At 35.2% G+C, this 21134-nt stretch overlaps 1 protein-coding gene across 2 annotated transcripts; it reads left to right on the top strand.

The window, feature by feature from the left end:
* The first annotated feature begins 976 nt into the window (after positions 1-976).
* Positions 977-13724, top strand: LOC131144191 (eukaryotic translation initiation factor 3 subunit D-like). 2 transcript variants are annotated; one of them, XM_058092657.1, is made up of 2 exons: positions 977-2782; positions 13401-13724. In XM_058092657.1, the coding sequence occupies exon 1, from the start codon at positions 1076-1078 to the stop codon at positions 2777-2779; it is 1704 nt and encodes a 567-aa protein (XP_057948640.1). In that variant the 5' UTR covers positions 977-1075; the 3' UTR covers positions 2780-2782; positions 13401-13724. The 2 variants fall into 2 exon arrangements, 1 of the variants encoding a protein (XP_057948640.1); XR_009133764.1 differs by having other exon boundaries at positions 980-2829.
* The last annotated feature ends 7410 nt before the right edge of the window (positions 13725-21134 follow it).

The raw sequence follows: 21134 nt of genomic DNA, 5'->3' as shown, positions 1-21134 counted from the left end.
CCAACTTCGTCCCACCAACGATCTGCTCCGGCAGACTTAGGGAGAACTTTCCTAGGAGCGTCGTAGTGGCCTCAGATTGTCGATCCAGCTTTCGATGGGGCCAAAATCGAGGAGAGAGGGAGGAGAAACCGTAGAGAGAGAAGAGAGAGAGTCCCATTGAATTTCTGCGTAAAAATCCTCGTTTAACACTATTTATACACTGACCTTTGTCAATGAGCTACGTCACCTCGTCGACGAGGTCAAGAAGGAAACTCGTTGACGAACTTCCCCCCTCATCAATGAAATTTAGAGTCACCCAGATATATTTTCGATATCTACTCGTCGACGAAGGACACCCTCGTCGATGAACTCAAAGTGCAACGCGTTCGTCGATGAAGTTTGCTGCCTCAATCTGTTTCTATTTCCATTTTTCTCACTCTTTATTATTTAAATACCATTATTTTCGGGTCATTAAAATTATAATATATGAGATTTCATTTACATTTAATAAATTACATATTAACATATAATATTTATAAAATGTAAGATAAAATATAATATCAATAATATAGTTAAAATAAAATAATAATAATAATTAAAAATATGATAAAATGTAATGCACAAAGTATGATCAAGTACATGATTATTAAAATAATTTTCTTGTAAAAATTTATTTATTATATAGCTTAATAAAATAATATTATATAAAAATTATATTTATAATATTATTATTTTATATTAAATTAATTAAATAAATTTTTTATACTAATTAGACTTATTTTTGCTTCTTATATATATATATATATATATATATATAACGTTATAAAATATTATAAAATAATTTTGATTTTCAATTCTATATCCAATCAAACATAGCAAGAGCATGACATTATCAATACTGAAAAATAAGAATAATGGGCCTTAAGCCCACATCAACTGTCGACATGGCCGCTTGCATAACATCTATTAAATAAAAAACCTCATGGGCCTGAAAGTCCACGTGTGGCCCACTGCATAGACATATCCCCTCACTCCTCCCTCCTCCTTCCTCCCAAAACCCTACCTTGTCACCTCTCTCTCCCTCTGAAGCCCAAACATGGTGGGATTCGAGGTGGGTGCAGTGCCGTTCAACCCTGACGGCTGGGGGCCGCCGGAATCGTCGTCCCCGGTCCTCGCAAACCACCCTATCAATGTCCCCTTCGCTCCGTTCTCTCGTTCCGAGAAGCTTGGTCGGATCGCCGACTGGACTCGCAACTACAACCACCCCTCACGCGCTGGCAACCCCCGCAACCCCGCCGATTCCGTCTTCGACTTCACCGGGGATGAGTCTTTCGGTGGTGGCTACGCTGCCGACGAGGACTCCACCTTCCGTCTCGTGGATGGAAAGCCCCCTCCGCGCCCCAAGTTCGGCCCCAGGTGGCGGTTCCAGCAGCAGCGTCAGCTCCCGCAGCGCCGCGACGAGGAGGTCGAGGCCCGCAAGCGCGATGCCGAGAAGGACCGCGCTCGCCGCGATCGCATGTACAATCTCAACCGTGCCGGCGGCAACGCCTCCCGCCGCGAGGCCGCCGTATTCAAATCGTCTGTCGATATCCAGCCCGAATGGAACATGCTCGACCAGATCCCCTTCTCCACCTTCTCCAAGCTCTCTTTCTCCGTTCCCGAGCCTGAGGATCTTCTCCTCTGTGGTGCCCTCGAGTTCTACGACAGAACTTACGATCGCGTTACCCCTAAGAACGAGCGGCGGCTCGAGCGTTTCAAAAACCGGAATTTCTTCAAGGTCACTACCACGGACGATCCCGTCATTCGGCGCCTCGCTAACGAGGATAAAGCTACTGTCTTTGCCACCGATTCCATTCTTTCGACACTTATGTGCGCACCCAGATCGGTTTACTCCTGGGATATCGTGATTCAGAGGGTTGGGAACAAGTTGTTCTTCGATAAGCGAGATGGGTCGCAGCTCGATTTGCTTTCTGTGCACGAGACCTCACAGGAACCCCTGCCTGAAGCCAAAGATGACATTAATTCTGCGTACTCGTTGAGTGTGGAGGCAGCTTATATTAATCAGAATTTTTCACAGCAGGCTCTGATCAGGGATGGGAATAAGGTTACGTTTGAGGAGCCGAACCCATTTGCCAATGAAGGAGAGGAGGTTGCTTCAGTTGCATACAGGTACAGGAGGTGGAAGCTTGATGATGACATGTATCTTGTTGCTCGTTGTGAGGTTCAGAGTGTCATTGAGGTTAACAACCAAAGGTCCTTCCTTACACTGAATGCCCTTAATGAGTTTGATCCAAAGTACTCCGGCGTTGATTGGAGGCAGAAGTTAGAGACCCAAAGAGGTGCTGTACTGGCCACTGAGCTGAAGAACAATGCAAATAAGCTGGCCAAGTGGACTGCTCAAGCATTGTTGGCGAGTGCAGATTTAATGAAGTTGGGATATGTTTCGAGGGTTCATCCCCGGGATCATTTCAACCATGTTATATTGTCTGTGGTCGGGTACAAACCAAGAGAGTTTGCTGCACAAATCAATCTTAACACTTCAAACATGTGGGGAATAGTCAAGTCTATTGTGGACTTGTGCATGAAGTTGAACGAAGGGAAGTATGTTCTTGTGAAGGATCCATCTAAACCACAAGTTAGGATATATGAGGTTCCTCCTGATGCTTTTGACAATGACTATGTTGAGGAGCCGTTGCCAGAGGAGGAGCAGGTGCAGCCACCTACAGAGGATGCAAATGGCGGGGAGACTAATGTGCCCACAAATGAAGTAGAGCAGAAGGAGGTTGAAAATGGAGTCTGAAGGGTAATTATTTCTGGTCCTACCATACCTACTAAATATGAGATCCACAGGTATCTGATTTACTATAATAGATTTTCCCTCTTTGTTCATGGTATGAAGTCTTTCGTTATTCAGGTAGAGACTTCACTTATTTGTGGGTAATAATTTATATGACAAAAATGATGTTCATCAAGGTTCTTAAAATTGGGATCCTACAAGATATTGCTGGAAGGATTAGTAGATTCGGATGGATCACAAGATTCTGCTAATAACATAAAAAAAATGCATGTTATGTTATTTTTGATATATTTAGATATTATAAACCTAAAAGGTAATGTTGGTAAGTGTTCAGGACTAGGAAAAGAATAAGTAGCGTATATAGTTACTCTTGTGTGAATAAGTAGCTTATATTGTAACTCTTGTGTAACAAGGACACTGAGTATTCAAATTGTTGCATTCCTAGGTCAATCAAACCTTCTTATAATGGAAAAGGATTACATGCTTATAAAAAAAGGAAGGAAAAAAACATAATTTTAACACAAGCCAGCCAACAAACAGCCATACACATGAAATGGCCAAACTATCCAACTAGTTCATTAACATTTATGCCAACATCCAAAACACTATTTACTTCTTTAGCATCATTTAGACCATGCCATCATCAAAATCATCATTTCCGTCATCATTATGCTCATTAAATGCATTAGTACTAAAGAGACCCTGGCTTTAGTACTAAATTAATTTTAAAAACATAATTTATAGTAGAATCTTAAGATTCTACCACAATCCTACTACGATCCTACCAATTCAATCGATCCTACTGATCTTTCTTTGATACTACTCCAATCCTATCAATTCACGATTTTATATTGTACTAGGGTCGCTTTGGTAAAGTAGGATTGCAGTCTGGATCATGATTTTAACAATCATAATGTTTTTGTGGTAAAACCCTGTATACATTGCAGACCCTTTATTATAGCTGGGATTGCTTTGGTAAAGTAGGATTGAAGCCTAGGTGTTTGACTGTGGTTCTAAAAATGTGAATTAAGTGCTAAGGCCGGTGGAAATGTGTGATAGGGCCATAGGAAATTGATTTTTCCATCCTATGAATACAGGTCCCTTGGCAGTGGTGATGGAGGGCTTTGTGGTTGGTAGGGAAGCTAAGATTTCAACAATGGTATCTTGGTCAAAGCAAGAAGGATCTATTTCTATGACGGGGGATAATTCAAATTCAATGCTCAGTATAGTAGTTTGGGCAGAGAAACATGTTCAGCCCAATTTGGGGGGGGGGGGGGATTCTTATTTGGGCTGGTGGCAGGAAATTAGAGCATATTGTATGACATGGATATAATTTTCTATCCCTAATTTAAGTTGAGATATATATATGCCCACAGTGCCTTTTATATTTATGTGCAAGTGTCGGTGTATGAACCATTGTAGTATTTTGCATTTTATAATAGGGGGTAAAGTAGATGCAAAGTGTTTGGAATAAAATGACTAACTCTATCGTAAGGATAATGAATGAGATATTTGGTGACTTCAAAGGAAGACACTCGAGTAGTTAAGAAAGTTGGTAGTGAGATCAAGAAGTCCAAAAAGATTAAGACAAAAAAAATGGTACAAAATATGAAAAAATTGTAGAAATTTAGAAAATATTGAAAAGTATAAAGAGACAATAAAAAATGGAAAAGAAGGCTATTGGTGAAGCTAAACATAGAACTTATTATACTTTATATACTAGACACAAAAAAAAGGAGAAATAGACATTATAAACTTGATAGAGTTAGAGAAAAGAAATGTAAAGTTTTAGGTGATGTAAAATTTATGAAGGATGAGAATGATAATGTCTTAATTAGAGAAGAAGACATAAAAGAGAGATGGCGAAGATTCTTTGATAAGTTGTTTAATGAAAACCAAAATGAAAGATTGAACTTGAAAGTAACAAATAAGGAGAAGACTAAAAATAGGAGATTTATTCACAGAATTAGAGTCCTTGAAATTAAGATGTCGTTAAAAAAGATGAAAAGCGGGAAATCTATAGGACCAGATAACATACCAATTGAAGTTTGGAAATGTTTAGGGGATAAAGGAAATATTTGGCTAACTAATCTTTTCAACATTATTATAAAAATCAAGAAAATGCCAGAAAATGGAGGAAAAACATGTTAATACCTTTATACAAATACAAAGACAATATTCAAAATTGTAATAATTATCGTGGAATTAAGATAATGAGTTATACCATGAAATTATGGGAAAGGGTAATTGAACGAAGAATAAGACTAAAAACGAGGATTTTAGAGAATCAATTTGGTTTTATGCCGAGGAGATTAACAACAAAAGCTATTTATTTTTTAAGAAGGTTATGGAAAAGTTTAGGGGAAAAAAGAGGGACTTACATATGGTTTTTATTGACCTAGAGAAAACATATAATAGAGTACCTAGGAAAGTTCTTTGATGAGCGTTAGAAAAAGAAAGGGGGTTGTAGTAGATATGCTAAGGTCATTAAGGATATGTATGATAGAGTAGTAACTAGTGTTAGAATTGTAGGAGGGGATTCTAGAGACCTTTCAATCACAATAGGTGCACATCAAGGTTTTAATTTGAGTCCTTGTCTTTTTACTTTAGTAATTGATGAACTTATTAGTAATATCCAAAACGAGATTTCTTGGTGTATGTTGTTTGCAGATGGTATTGTGTTGATTGATGAAAGTAGGAACGAAGTAGAATCTAAGTTAGAACTTTGGAGAATTGCATTAGAGTCCAAAGATTTTAGGATAAGTAGGAATAAGACAGAATATATGAAATGTAATTTTAATAACGTAGCGGAGAGAAGATTAAACTTGATAATAAAAAAATTATTAGCACTAATAGATTTTAATATCTTGGATCTATTATGCATGCGGAAGGAGAAATTGAAGATGTAACACATAAAATTAAAGCAAGTTGGGTAAAATGGAGGGATGCATCACGTATGTTGTGTCATCGTAGAATAACTTTAAAATTAAAAAGAAAGTTTTATAAGATGGCTATTAGGCTGGCTATGCTTTATGGTTCAGATTTCAAAATGTTGGGCAACTAAAATGCAACATGTACAAAAAGTAAATGTTGTCGAAATGCGAATGTTAATATGGACGAGTGATATAACATTAAAAGATAAACTAAGGAATGAACATATACGCAATAATTTAAACGTAGTATTGGTAGAAGATAGGATAAGGGAGGGGTGAATCAAATGGTCTAGGCATTTGAAACGAAGGCATAGTACAACACCTGTGAGGAGCATAGTAGTTAAAAGCGCGCTTGAGGCGCGCTTAGGCGCAAGGCGCAGTGAAGCGAAGAGGCTTGCGCCTCAAACCAGGTGAGGCGAGGTGACCTGCAAGAGACGACGCTAGGCGAGAAGAGGCGCACTGGGGCGACAAGCGCAGTGAGTCGCGCCTTGTGAATTTTTAGTCATTTAAAGTAGAGAAATAGCCACAACCAGACCCGTACCCCTCATTCGACTCGAACGAACATAGCCCCTAGCCCCTCTCGGCCCTTCGAAGCCCTTCGTGAGTTCGTTTTGCACATTCGAACCAGCAGGAACCTTCACGATCCTTCGAACCAGCAACGTGAGCTCGTCTGCGAGCCTTCGAACCAGCCGGAAGCCTTCGCTACTTCGTCTTCGAGCTTCGAACCAGGATCGTGAGTTCGTCTTCGACATTTTGAAGAAGCACGACCCTTCGCGACTTCGTTTCCAACCAGCAGGAGCCCTCGCGAGTTCTTCTTCTTCTTCTTCCTGCTGCCTGCTGCCTGTTGCCTTCTGCTTCTCTTCTTCTTCTTCTTCTGCTTCTTCTTCTTCTTCCTGCTGCCTGCTTGTTGCGTGCTGCGTGCTGCCTGCTGCTTCTCCTTTTCTTCTTCTTTATATTTAAGCTTATAAATTAAATATTTTCTTTAATTAATCTAAGCTTATAAATTATAACTAATACATAATATTTATTGTTTTTACTGAAATTTACCTACTGTTTTTAAATTTGTAATATTTAGTTTAATTAATGTAAGTTTATAAATTATAACTAATACATAATATTTATTCTTTTTATTGAAATTTGGCTACTTTTTTTCCTCTTCTTCTTTATATGTAATTACTAATTAAATATTTAGTTTAATTAATGCAAGTTTATAAATTATAACTAATACATAATATTTATTCTTTTTACTGAAATTTAGCTACTATTTTTTAATTTGTAATATTTAGTTTAATTAATGTGAGTTTATAAATTATAATTAATACATAATATTTATTTTTTTATTGAAATTTAGCTACTATTTTTTGATTTGTACTCTTTTCTTTTGATGTTGAACTATGTTGAATTGTTGATGCTTTTGGGCTAAATTTTCAATTTTGTAATTGAATTTTTTGGCATTTTAAATTCTAATATTACTAGATATTCATATGTTCATATATCAATTACCCCAAATAGACATTTTACACCATTTTAATAATTGTGCGCCTCACCTTCATGAGGCGCGCACCTTCGCCTCGCGCCTCGGCTTTAAAGACCCTTTGCGCCTCGGCTCGCCTCGCGCCTCTAACTACTATGGTGAGGAGTGAGCTAATTATTGTTTTTGGCATGAAAAGTGATTGGTGTAAGCATAAAATAACTTGGAATGAGGTAGTGAGGAAGGATTTAAAAGCCCTTAATAGTAGAGGAAAATATTCTCGGTTGGATGAATTGGAAAAAAAGAACTCATGTAGCTGACCCCACTTAGTGGGACCTAAGGCTTGTTGTCTTTGTTGATGTTTTGAGCATGCCTCACCTCAATGCAAGCCTTGATTGAGCCTTCTAAAACATTACTTGAAAAAAAGGTTCTTACAAAGCATTTGAATATCTTTCAAGATTTGTATTATCCCAAGGTTATTTCCAAGTAGGTTAGGAAGTGAAGTAACATGTCTTATTTGTTGTTTTATCAATTGCTTAGTTTTTAAATATATGTAACAATGTTAATGATTTTGACAATGTATTCCTTTCTGACTGCATTGTGTTTGTGTGCGCAGAGTTTTCAATTGTTATCATCCATCTGTTTTTGTTTAACTTTTTTATTTACTTGAAATTTGGTCTACTATATGATCCAGGGTAATATCTTCTAACTATTGGAGAGATGTCATACCCTTAATCTCTATAATAATCCAAGTTATTCTAGGTGTACCCCATCCATGCTTTATTTGGCTTGAATTGTCCAAACCATTTAACTATCCTTCCCTTATCTTTCGTTCTTCCCTTACATTCTATTGGAGCCACCCCCAACTTATTTACCTTGAGTGTTCATTCCTTAATTTCTCTTTTAGAGTTCTGCCATTCATCTACCTTAGCATTCTCATTTCAATTACTTTAATTTTTGGTTATGTTGTTTTTTAGTTGCCCAATATTCTAATCTAACAGTCTTGTAAAATTTTTCTTTTCAATTTAAAGGTTTAACCTATGATCCCGCAGCACGCGCAAATCACTTCTCCATTTTTTCCAACTTGGTTTAATTCCATGAATTATTTTCTCCTTCATCTTGCTTAATAGATCGGTAGATATAAGGAATTGAAAGTGCTAATAATATTTTTTACCATAATGTTTTCTCTAATATTATTTCTAAAATAACTGAAATTATTTCTCATGCTTTTCATCTTATTTGTACTTACCTTAAAATATCTATATTCTTAATCTTCTCTCCATGTTTTTGACTTGCATTTTATTCCACATCTAGTTTCATCAATCAAGACCATATCATTTGCTAACAAGATACAGACCTAAACCTCGTTTGGACATTTGTAGCAAGTTTATCCATCACCAATTGGGGAAAAAAAATATGCACGGCATACCCTTGAAGCACACCTTTTGTGATTCAAAATTCTCTGGCCTTTCCACTTGTAGTTACAACACTAATCATTACTTTCTTTGACATGTCCTTAATGACATATAGATACCTATTACATACTGCCTTTTTTTTTCCCTAGAACCTACAATAGAACTTTCCTTGATACTCAATCATAGGCTTTTTCTATGTCAATAAAAACCAAGTGTAAGTCGCTCTTCTTTTCCCCATATTTTTTCATTGACCATCTAAATAAGATATAGTTTTTTTAAGTGATTTTCTGTGCATAGAACCAAACTAATTTTTGAAACTCTTGTTTCTTGCCTTAGTCTTTGTTCATTACCTTTTCCCTAAGTTTCATTGTGACTCCTAAGTCTAATTCTGTGATAGTTATGACAATTTTAAATCTTTTTTATTTTTGGAATGTTATCTAATCGTATAGCTTTTTCACTTTTTATCTTCTTTAATGCATACTTTTCTTCATAGACTCTAATCTTGCTGATAAATCTCAATTTTGTTTGGCCTTTTCCTTATATGTTAATTCTAAGTTTAAGCAAGCCTTTAGTAGTTCTACTTCGTTTTCATTACATAGTTTGTTAAAACTATTGAAATAAATTTGCCATTTTTTAAAAATCTCCTCTTGATTAAAACACTTTCATTCCCATTTCCTTATGTTTGATATTTTCAAAGTCTATGCACTTTCTTTCTCTAGCAGCAAGTTTTTAAATGTCTTTTCCGCATTAGGTATTTAGTATAGTTTACAAATTATAATATGCTTTATGTTTGGCTTTAACAAAATTTTCATTTCCATCTTTTCTTGCCTTTATAATTTCTAAGTTATACATGTTTTTAAATTTTTGTGATGTTTCTCGAGTGACATTATTTTTGTCTTAATTGCTTTTTGGATATCTTGATTCCACTATCAACTCTCTTTATTAGTCTTCATTGTCCTTTAGATTCACTTGAAACATCATGTGCTATCTCTTTAATTGAACCAGCTATCTTACTCCAAAGAGTATTCGCGTTCACGTTATATCCTATTGTCTAGTTACCATCTTTTAGCATTTTTCTTTAAATTATATTATATATTCTACCTCTAGGTTCTATCTACTAGTTTTCTTACATTTATCTACATTACCCTTTTTCTTATATTTTTAAATGCTTATATCTAACGCTAATACTCTTTGTTTTATAGTTAAACTTTGACTTGGAATAATTTAAAATACTTGCACGACAAATGATCTATCCTCTTGGTTAAAAAAGTATATATATTTGACTTTTCTTTTGTAATTTTTGAAGATTATTAAGTGTTTTTCTTTCTTATAAAATCACCTAATCATTGTTATAAGATCGTTTGACGCAGTGAAGTTTAAGATCATACTTGAACTCAGTTTCATCTTCATATCCATGTCCTCCATGTATCCTCATATAATTTATATTATTTTTCTAAATGTGACCATTCAATATGCTCCTATGAATATTTTCACTCTTCGGTATCCCTTATGTATAATATTGTTCCATATGTTCTTGAAATTGCCTAAATCTCCATTTTTTCAATTTGTTTAGCTTTTTCATTGACCCTTTTAGTTTCTTGAAGGCAAATTATGTTTAACTCTTCATCTATTTTGGGCAGGGAAGGATCTCTATGTTCTAAGCTGCTAATTTAGCCCTGGTCCCAAAACTACTCTTTAGCTATCCCTGTCAAGAATGACATAGGAAATTTTGCATATTTGATATTATACCATGGTGTCTACATTTAACGTCACTATGGGGTGATGACCTAGACCACCCTTTAGACTTGGAAAAATGGATAAAAATCTATTAATGTGAACCGAATCCAATCCACGTAGACTGGATCATATCCGACCTTCTTGTTAAACAAGTTGGATGTGGATTTCACTTTGGTCATCCAATTATCTGCCTAGTTTGCCATGGATTATGCAATCCAATCTGTTTTGTTAGTTTTTGTGGTGGACACTATGATGTGACAAATCAAAATACTACAATTGATTATAGGGACTTCCATGGTTTAAAGTTATTAAGGAACATCCGTTGGTCAATTTGTTTAAGAATTAGTTTTCAAAATAGATATGCTTTTTATATTTAAAGTTATTTTTGGAGAATTACATTTTGAATTGGGGTTTTTTTTTGTCAATTTTTAGAATTATGTTTAAGAATAGTTATATTTTCTATTTAAATTTAGATGGATTTTAAATTTATCATTGTAGTTTTAAGAATAGTTATGTTTTCTATTTGGTAAATGTTTTAAAATTTACCAAATTATAAATTCAAACACAACTTCAATTATTATGTTACAAAATAAGTTATTGGTTAAATCTGAAAAAAAAAAAAATTCTGAGGAATGACAGATTATTCGCCAACTGCCATAGATTATCTGATCTAATCCAGGACTTAATTAATATGGACTGTAATTTGCCCACCTTGCCAACCACATTGTAATTTGCTCACTTGATAATCTGCCTACTCTGTTGTAGATTGTTCAATCCGATCCGCTTTGCTAAGTCTACCACCCTTGCTTATTTCTCATTACACTTGGGCAGAAAAAGTGCATTGTATTGCTCATAAGGGATGTCCTAGTGAATAATTCATTTCATGGATACACAAGTTTTACGCTTGCTGCCTTCTACATAGTGCAACTTTTATCCCAGCTCTTGGTGAAAAGAATTAAGACAAATAAGTGCATCACAGGCAGTGTTTTTATTCACTTGAATATGTAATTTGAAATACAAAAAATATTGTGGCTTAAGCCTCAAATCTTGCAGAATGCCCGGGGATGGTAAAAGCTCTAAACTTACATCTTGGAAAAGATTGATGTCCAGTCAGTTATATGATTCTATTATGATCATTACAATGGTAGCTAGGTGTTATAAGTTTGAAGAAAGGATATTGCAATTTTTTTCTTAATTTTTTCCTGCTGTTGGTTATTTACGTTTTTTTTTGGCTTTTGGAAAAAGAGGAGTGAGTGAGTGGCTGTGTGCTGCAAAGTTTTTGTAAATAATAGATATCATATAGTACCATCCTATCTATTAGGGGACTGTTAATTTTGACAGCAATTTGGGGTTATGTTTTATTTGATATCATTTTCAGATGACCTACTTAATATTGCTTTCTTAAGTTAAAAAAAAGTCGAACAATTAAAAGACATAGATGCTAAAAACTTACATTGATTTGTCATCAACTCATCATTAATATTGCCAGTCTGATATTATATTAAAAAAATTCCCATGTTCTGCTAATATCTCACACTTGCATGTTTAGAACACTCCAAGTTCTGAAATGCGGGATGTCTCTCTTAATGGTTATCCTATTCGGTTGGTCAAAAAGGGAATCCAAAAATTTTTGACAGCCTGGTAAGCATTTCTAGTTGGATCAACAGTAAGGTTGCTCCTGTGTGACCAGTTAGTCACGGGTTTGAGTTCAAAGAAATAGTCTCTCTGCATAAGTAAAAAAAAAAAAAGTAGGGGAAGGTTGCGTACACTGTGATGACCCTCCCCCCTATCCTTGCAAAGGGGGGAGCCTTGTGGCCTGGGGGCGCACTTTAAGCATTTCTATCAGGCTGTAAATTGTTACTTTTGATTTGGGGATTGCTAAATATTGTGTTTGTAACATAATCTAGTTCTGAGCTCTAATGGCTCCTTGTAAAATGAAAGAATTTGGGTAATTCTCAAGGTTTTATGTTCAATTGATGGCTTTATATTTATTTGGCATGAATGCCTCCTAGCTGTTGAAGTATGCAGACAAGCTCTGGATGATTTGCCTTTTATTCTGACCTGTCCTTACTTAGATTGCTTGATGTTCTATATCAATTCATTGTTTTCTTTGAATCTGGAAAAGTTGGTGAGTGGAGCCCTTGTAAGCCTTCTATGTTATGGTGGTTTTGGCTCAACTATATTTTGTTTTGGATTTTGGGAAGCACATATTTTGTATAGTTGCTATATTTAATTGTATTATTTTAAGACAAGGGCACCGACTTTGGTGTTCAAAATTCATCCTTCCATTAGGTCTGGGCTGTCTTGTCTAAACTCTGGTGTGCTAGCAGGTGGATCTCAGAAGTAGGTCTAGGTTTATCATAGTACACACTACTATCCACACCTTCACATGCACCTTTACTCGGTGTACCAGGAAGGATTATTATGTTAGGCTGTTAAACGACGTCAAATAGTAGACAGTTTTTAACTTGTAGTTGTCCATTTGAGTGAAACTGTCCATAATCAAGGTTGTATAAAATCTTATGTGTTTTAGGCTGTCTGCCCCAACAATTTTCTCCCTCCTGCAGGGGCTCCCCGGGGAGAGCATTGAACTGTGGGGAAAAATTCTAGTCTGATAAGTAGTTCATGCATTATTGACTTTCAACAGACCATTAGATCCTTCTCATGGCATACCCTTGGTGTCTTTTGGATGCATTGACTGTGTTTTGACCTTTTCTCAGTTATTTCTCATGAATTTATGTACAGCAGGATTTCTAATTCAAAAGTAAAAAGCATTACATTTTATTAATCATAGCATTCAAACGAGTCTTCTAAAAATTCTAAAAAAAAAAGCACCATGACAATTACACTAGTTAAATTTGTTTTTAAATTTCTAGTAGTTTTGCATTTAGAACTTACATTTTGTTAATAGCAACATTGTATCAATTTCACATTGTGAATGAGTAGTAGGATGTGCTCTGTTTTTAACTGCCTCTGCTTCTCTGCCTCACTTGTCTTTCTTCCTCATCCTAGTTTTACCAAAATGCATATATTTATTCTCTTTGCTCATGTTTGCATGTTATGTGCAGTCCAATATGTACTGTGGAGCAAGGCTTTTGTCAACCAATGTTAATCCTTATGTCAAATGATAATTAAGCAACAATGGACGAGAAGTGCAGCTGGAATCTCAAGACCTCTGTTGCTGAGAGCAGGCAGTTTTTTTCTCTGCAGTGAAATTTTTAGTTCTCTTATTTTGTGCTTGGGGCTTCCTCTTTTTACCCCACTGAATGTTCAGTATCTTGAGAATCAATTTATGTTGCAAGGACATGTATCCTGTTTTGGAGTGAATGAGCGCCAACTTTCTTTGTTTTTTGTTTTTTTAAATGGTAATTGCTTAAATTATTTGGGAACTATGTGGTAACTCGTGGTCATTCCTTCTCAGATTCTTGAGGCCCTGCAGAGTCCTTGTCTGTGACCATTAAACAAAGATGGTAAGCAGGGCCGCCTTGGGTGGGCTGGCGAAGTCTCTTAACCAATGAATTGGATTTTGCTTGATCAATTGTGGCTGTGATTGGTAGAGTAAGGGAAAAAAGGTACAAAGTAGGGAAAGAGAAAACTGTGCTTTTACACCCTTGATATTTGCTTAGAAAGAAAAAACAAATTGATCAACTTGATGTAATGGTGCAAGGTTTTCTTCCCGCAGAAACAGAAAAAAAGAAAAAGGAACTTGAGTCACTGTTTTCTGTCTACCGGATTCAATTAAGATGTAATTTTACTAGAAGTAGTACTAGTTTGTGGGATTTGAAATTGAAATTCCTGCTGTCAGACACTATTGAAGGATTAAACAATGCAAACTATGTTGGACAGAACTAGGAAACTGCTCGTGCCATTATTAATATATTAAACTATGGTCCTAGAATAGAAATGGGGGTCCTCCCAGCCCACAGCCTCTGACTAATCTGATAGCTTGGACCCGTGGTTTTGGAGATGCCAAGCGTCAACACCTCCAAAAGCCAGAAGCCATGACCAAATCAATAAATAAGGTTAAAAAATTGCATCACAGCAACCAGAATACTCCAACCAGCGGCGGTCACTCCAAGGAGTCAATTAAAGAGAGAGCGGCCAACAGCTTTCGGTAAAATCCAACCCTCCTCCTCAATCCCCCATAGATAATAATTAGACCTGTAATAAATACAACGGTGCAGAGGTGGGTGGTCGGTTGCAGCGGCTATATGCTGGTAATGATATAAACCAATCGGGCTCCTCTTTTTCTTTAATACACCCCGGCATCCATCTCCTACCCCCATCCAGTACTCCCCTCCGTTCTGCACATTTCTGTCTTGCTTTATCCAGTTAACCAGTCCCTTCCAAAGCCACACTTTGCTTGCTCCAGTAATCGCCCTCCCCATCCCAACCTCTTCCATGGCTTCTCTGGTTCTTCTGCTGTCCGAGTTCCTTCGTACACGCAAGACAGACCCATTGGCGTCGCTGCTTTCTTCTTCTTCCTCCTCCTCCTGTGCCGCCGCCGCCGCTGCCACCAAACGTTTTATTATAAAAAGGGATTCCACGTCGGAGCACCGTGGTAGGGAGGCGGAGGTGGAGGTAGTCGCAGAAGAGGTGCCTGAGTTGAGGTTTGCGGCGGACCTGGTTTGGCCTTAACTACCAATTAATGATGCTCTTTCTCTGCATCATTCTTTTTTTTTTTTTGTTGCTGAATGGATATTGCAGCAAATGTAAAACTTCCCCCTTTGTTTTTTTTTTTTTTTGATTGCCATGTATGTGAGATGTCTCTCTCTCCCCTTGCTCGTGATGCGCAACGAATTTACTGCATGGTAATGTAAATGCCATTTTGTCTGAGCTCCAACGTAGAACTTGCCCCTGCACAGTCCTCAAAAATATATTTTATGTTCATCACCACCACTTCCAAAAAAAATAAATTAAATAGTAATCGATATTCGATAACATGAGTTTCGAGACTTAGAATTAGATTTGAATGTAATTCACAAAAATTTAAGCCGACAACATAAAATTTAAATTTTATAATAAGAGGTTTTGTGTGAAATATGATTGAGAAAGAAAAAGACATATTCGTCATTTAATGGGTGGATGGTAACCATAGATCATAGCGCTTCACATTATATATGTTGTAGTACTCAAATTTTTTTTTTTTGGTCACGAGAAATAATTTGTTTGAACTGTTTTTATTGTGTGCATATTATGTTATTATCCTTTCAATTTTCTCGTCACGATGAGAATTTTTATTACTCTAAACATGGGTTTCAATTTTCTCACACCAAAAGTTCAAATCCTTAGGCTCCATTTCTAAATTTGAAAATATTGGATATCATTACTATTTAATTTTTATTAATTTTAAATTATATGATTACATATTTTTATTTTCAATACTATTTGATACAATATATATATATATATATATATATATATATATATAAAATAAAAAATAAATTTCTCTCCTGAATCATTCTTAGAAATACTTGAAGGCTGATAAATCTCTTTTCTTAAAGGAGAGGAGATAGGACTTTTATTTTACCAATTAAATGGACATTATGCAGGAGACTTGTTGCTCTGTATCTGTAATTGACTATATTTTATATGTAGAGGTATGATAAATTAGTTTTATATTTATTAATATTAGACATATAAAGAGGGACTTAATTTCAATATGTTTAGAATTTAGGAAATAGAAGTAGACACGTAGAAGGGAAAGCCAACTGTATAGTTTCTCCTATTAAACAATATGACTTCTTTACACGATCATTGAAAACATTCATATCAAAACTATTCATTGATTTATCTGAAAAGAGTTGTGGAGTTGGTTATGCCTTTACCCAATTACTATTCCTTGAATTATCCGAAAAGAGTTGTAGAGTTGGTTGTCTTCATCGGATTTGATATCATTAAAAAAATCTAAAAATTAGACTAGGTTGAAACTTTGGTCTTCAAAAGAAAAGAACGTAGACACCCTATTTGGTCCGATCATTATATAGCAAAAATCAACTATTTTTTTTTATACCTTTGTTAATTTTTAATTTTAGGCATATTTAGGTGGTTTTTGTTTTGGTCATCTTAATTCTTTTCCTAGAGGTGGTCTCTCATTTCACTCACCCGGTTTAAATATGCATGCATTAGATATTGTACAATAATGCATTTTTCATTAATAAAATAAAAAAAAAATGATAAATACACAAAAAAAAAAAATAGCACGCATCATTGGGCCAACCTCCCAATTTCCTGCACCTGCATAAAAAAAAAAAGAAAAAGAAAAAAGAATCCAGTTAGTTGAGCTTGATAGAGGGCCTAATTTTGGGCCTAGCATTTCATTTGGACCCACAGTGGGCATGGGTTCCATTGAAGGCCCATTTTGAGGCCCACTGTGGGCCTGTGCCAGCATTAAGCTCATTATGGGCTTGTCTTGAGATTGCAGGAAGTGGGTCTGGCCAAGCCTGAGGCCCAGCCTAGGGAGATGGGTTTAAATAAATAATATATAAATGATTAAATTAATAAATAAATAAAAATCCAGTTTGGGTAGCCCACCATAGCCTACCTCCTATTCACTCCCCTTCTAAGCAAATTTAATTTTTCCCACTAACTCCCCCTCTGCAGCTGTAGAATGGAGCAGGCTCCCCATAGAGCATGCCTCCTTTTATTGGCTTGTTGGGATTGGGGTATTCCCAATAGGGGGATGAATTGGGTATTTAAAATTTTTTTAGGTGAAATTAGAGTCACAACCAATATTTCACAACCTAGGATCTGTCTATGCAAATATCAATCACCCAACAATATAAAACTGAGTAGAAGTTATAACAGATATAGCAAGCTCAGTACTTCCCAATCATTCACAATAATAAAATCATAAACATTTAAGTGTAGAAATTAAATAGTGTAGGGAAGAAAAAACGAACACGATATTTCTTATCGAGGTTTGACTAACATTGCCTACGTCCCCGCCTCAAGTTAACAAGTAAGAAGATTCCATTATTTTTGCTCACTTACCGATGGAGCGTCACCGATTACAATACCCTTTCCTTATTGGGTAAGGGAACCTAGATTAGATTACAAAACTGACCCTAACCTTTACAACCACACCTTAGAAAGGTATACCTAGTTTTCTTAACCAGGTCTAAACCATCTAGTGCTTTCTTAACCAGGTCTAGGCAATCCGATGCACATTATAGGTCAATGCAATCATCTTCTAACCACATGTTGGGAATATAACAGATATTAAAATTTGCATACAAATGAATGCTTCTAAACTAAGCAGATGTGTACAACAATGAAACCTAAATATGCACTCTAATATGATAAAGATTTATGCTCAGTAGAGAATATGTGCAAATATCTCTCCAAAGATAGTTTATGAAATATGTGAGAGATATTGATCTTTGAGTTAACAAAATATGTATATCAAGAACACTTCAAATATCTAGTGCTTTAAAAAATCATTTCCAAATATTATTTTCAAGATTAAGTGCAGAAGATATTTGATATAACTAAAAAGAAATAGTTTAGAAATAAGCACAAAGTATAGCTCTTGAGTCTTGTAATGAAGATGCTAAAGACTCAAAAGTAAGAATGAGATTTTCCCAATAATATTTATCAATATGAAATGATATGGAAAAACTCTCTAAGCTGACTCTCAAGAAATATTTTCAAAAGATTATGCAAGGTCAGAGTTTAAGCTTTAACAATAATATATACGTGAGCACATAACACTAGAAATCAAGCTCTCTCAAAGTTGCAATGGATTTGCAAAAGATGCAACACTCTTTTTGTAAATGATTTTAGCAAGAAGTAAATAAGGAGAGTATAAAATATGCTTAAGATATGGGGTAAGACACTTCTCAATAAGGATGAAATAAATTATTATCAAGGTGTGACAGCATAAGTTTTAGTGTATACAAAATATACTCATTTTTTAAACAACAACAACAACAACAACTGTTAATACAGTTACAGACTATACTCACACATACATTATTATTTATAAGCGAGAGTTCCCGAAGATTGGGGAGATTACACGTCCATACATGTAACGCCCATTTGCTTTAATACCTTATGTAACTTTGCCCTTTTAGTTGGGTGAGGCTACAACCGATACTTTTCAGAGCATTCACCTTACTCAGTAAGTCCTCGGGCGGAGAATTTTACCTCACTGTAATTTGTTTATGCATCTTAATTCACATACATGTACTCACACATATTCAACATCAATCATACCATAGAATCCACATACACGTACTTTTCATAATAACACAGTATATCGAAAATCATAATGTATTTAATTCACCTACACATACTCACACCCACCAAGGATAATGCACAAGTACTTTAGTATTCATCGTTCTCACTACGTACCGAGCAGATCTCAATGCATGGTCAACACAGGGACTTTCACAGATATAATACACACAACACCATTCATAGCACATCGATAGAAACGAACTTCTTATTCATCTTGCCAAAGTTTTTACCTCATTTATATAAATGACAATATAACGAACTCCTCATAATCCTGCCAACGTTATATCGCAACTTATATCATGGATAATATAACGAACTCCTCATTTGCCTGCCAACATTATATTGCGATATATATGAAGGACATTAAATCACACAAACATATAAGTACCTGTACCACAACAATCACAACCAGTTTATTAAAATAAAATATTAATCTCATGCCACACGATTTATGTATTTAACCATACTTTACTAAACTGTCTGTGAATAATAAATCATACTTTAATAATCCAAGACCATTAATTTCATTTGTTTAATTTATTCAGAAAATCCGTTATAATCATCCAGAAATCAAATACTTTAATTGAATTTGTTCAACTTTATAATAATAATTATTATAAAATCCTTAAGCTCACAAACACCAATTTAATTAACTCCTAATAATAATAATAATCCAAAATCCAATTTCCATATGTCAAAATATTTAGAAAAACGCGTATATAATTCTTGTAACCTCATATTACAATTTAATTGCTTAATTTATAAAAAATCCCGACGTAATTTATTTCCCTTACCTTTTCCTAGGAGCGGTGCCTAGGATCCCCAAATCACGAATTTGCTCTGATTAACTTACTAAAGATCGAAGCTGTGACCCTATGGTGGTGTCTGATCGTCAATTTGACTGAATATTGGGGAGAAATTGAAAAAAGAGAGAGAGTTTACCTTATTCCAGGAGTGGTGCCTACGACGTCTTAATCACAAATCCACTTTAGTTAAAATATCGGTGGCCGAGATAGGAACTTAGTGGTATTTTTCTTTCTTCGATCGGCGCACGTTTGGCTAAGAAAATTGATGAGAGAGAGAGAGAGAGAGGTGGCGGAGGAGAGAGAGACAGGAGAGACGCTCTCTATTTTGTTTCCAAGAAGATAACTTTGATTTATATATATATATATATATAATATTATTTAAATTAATAATAATAATAATTAATTAATTAATTATTTTAAAATTTTAATTTTAATTTTTATATATTTTCTTTAACTTTTTTTTACACTTCCATGCGTATAAGTTTTGGGATCGTTACATTCTTCCCTCTTTATTAAAATTCCGTCTTTGAAATTTACTAATCAATCACTTAGCACACCTATGAGATTTTCCTTTAAATAGATATCTAACTCTAAGATTGGTAGCTCGAGTTTTTTGGTCATCCTCATATTGAAATACTTAAATTTTCCCTTATGAATTTCTCCCGAACAATTTGCCAGTTTAACTTTCAAATCCTCAAGCACAACTATGAGATTTTCCTTTAAATGAATATCTAACTCTAAGATTGGTAGCTCGAGTTTTTTGGTAATCCTCATATTGAAATACTTAAATTTTCCCTTATGAATTTCTCCCGAACAATTTACCAGTTTAACTTTCAAATCCTAAATTTAAACATTAAACCCCCAACTTGACCATAAACCGTCAAATCACAACACATAAATTGAAAGTCAAGATGTTACCCCAAGAGGAGGGGGGGTGAATTGGGTTTATAAAAATTCTTTTAAGTGTTATTACAAATTAACAGAGTTTTGCTATACTTAAGCAAACACACAAGAATGGTTTGAATTTAAATTACTCAATTAAACCAACCATGTTGACTTTGGTGCAATCCCAAGAGGGGGGGGGGGGGTGAATTAGAAATTTAAAAAATTCTTCCTAGGTTTATCTAAGCCAGCAGCAGTAATGCACAACCTAGGGTTAGTCTAAATATGTACCAAGTTGCAGAGATGATAAATCAATCTATTTTTAGCACATGCAACACAATTCCAGTATTTCTCAATCAAATACAGTTATGTGTCAACTAGATATGTAGTATATCCAATAAAGAAATTGGATCATGCAAGAAGTAGAATATAAAGCAAGTAAAGTAAAAGTAACACCGAATACGTTATCAAGGTTCGGAAAACGTGCCTACGTCCCCGCCTCAGCTCGCAAGCCTGGGGATTACACTACGACTCACTTAACGAGTGGAGCAGCACCAAAATACAATCAGGTCAAATTAAAGTAAGACTGACCTCAACCTTTACAACCAATCCTTCCAGACTGGATTAACGCCTCCTCAGGCCACGCTTGGAATATAACTAATTCACAATATGAATTTTGTGTACAAAATATATGCTTCTCCGATAAGCAAATTTGTACCAGTATTAACCAATGCACATCAACTAGGTAAGAATTATAGCTCAATGCAACAATGTGTATAAACACTCAATCAAATGTCAATTAGCAATCAATGGTAAGAGTGTATTCTCAATCTAACTTTGAAACACTTTATCAATATATATCAATCAAAAGTA

This window comes from Malania oleifera, chromosome 12, assembly GCF_029873635.1.
Source record: "Malania oleifera isolate guangnan ecotype guangnan chromosome 12, ASM2987363v1, whole genome shotgun sequence".
Lineage (NCBI taxonomy): Eukaryota > Viridiplantae > Streptophyta > Magnoliopsida > Santalales > Ximeniaceae > Malania > Malania oleifera.
This window is presented reverse-complemented; position numbering and strand designations above follow the sequence as displayed.

Bases quoted from the DNA above. Each gene is read 5' to 3' on its own strand.
- LOC131144191 (XM_058092657.1), top strand. From the start codon at position 1,076: ATGGTGGGATTCGAGGTGGGTGCAGTGCCGTTCAACCCTGACGGCTGG.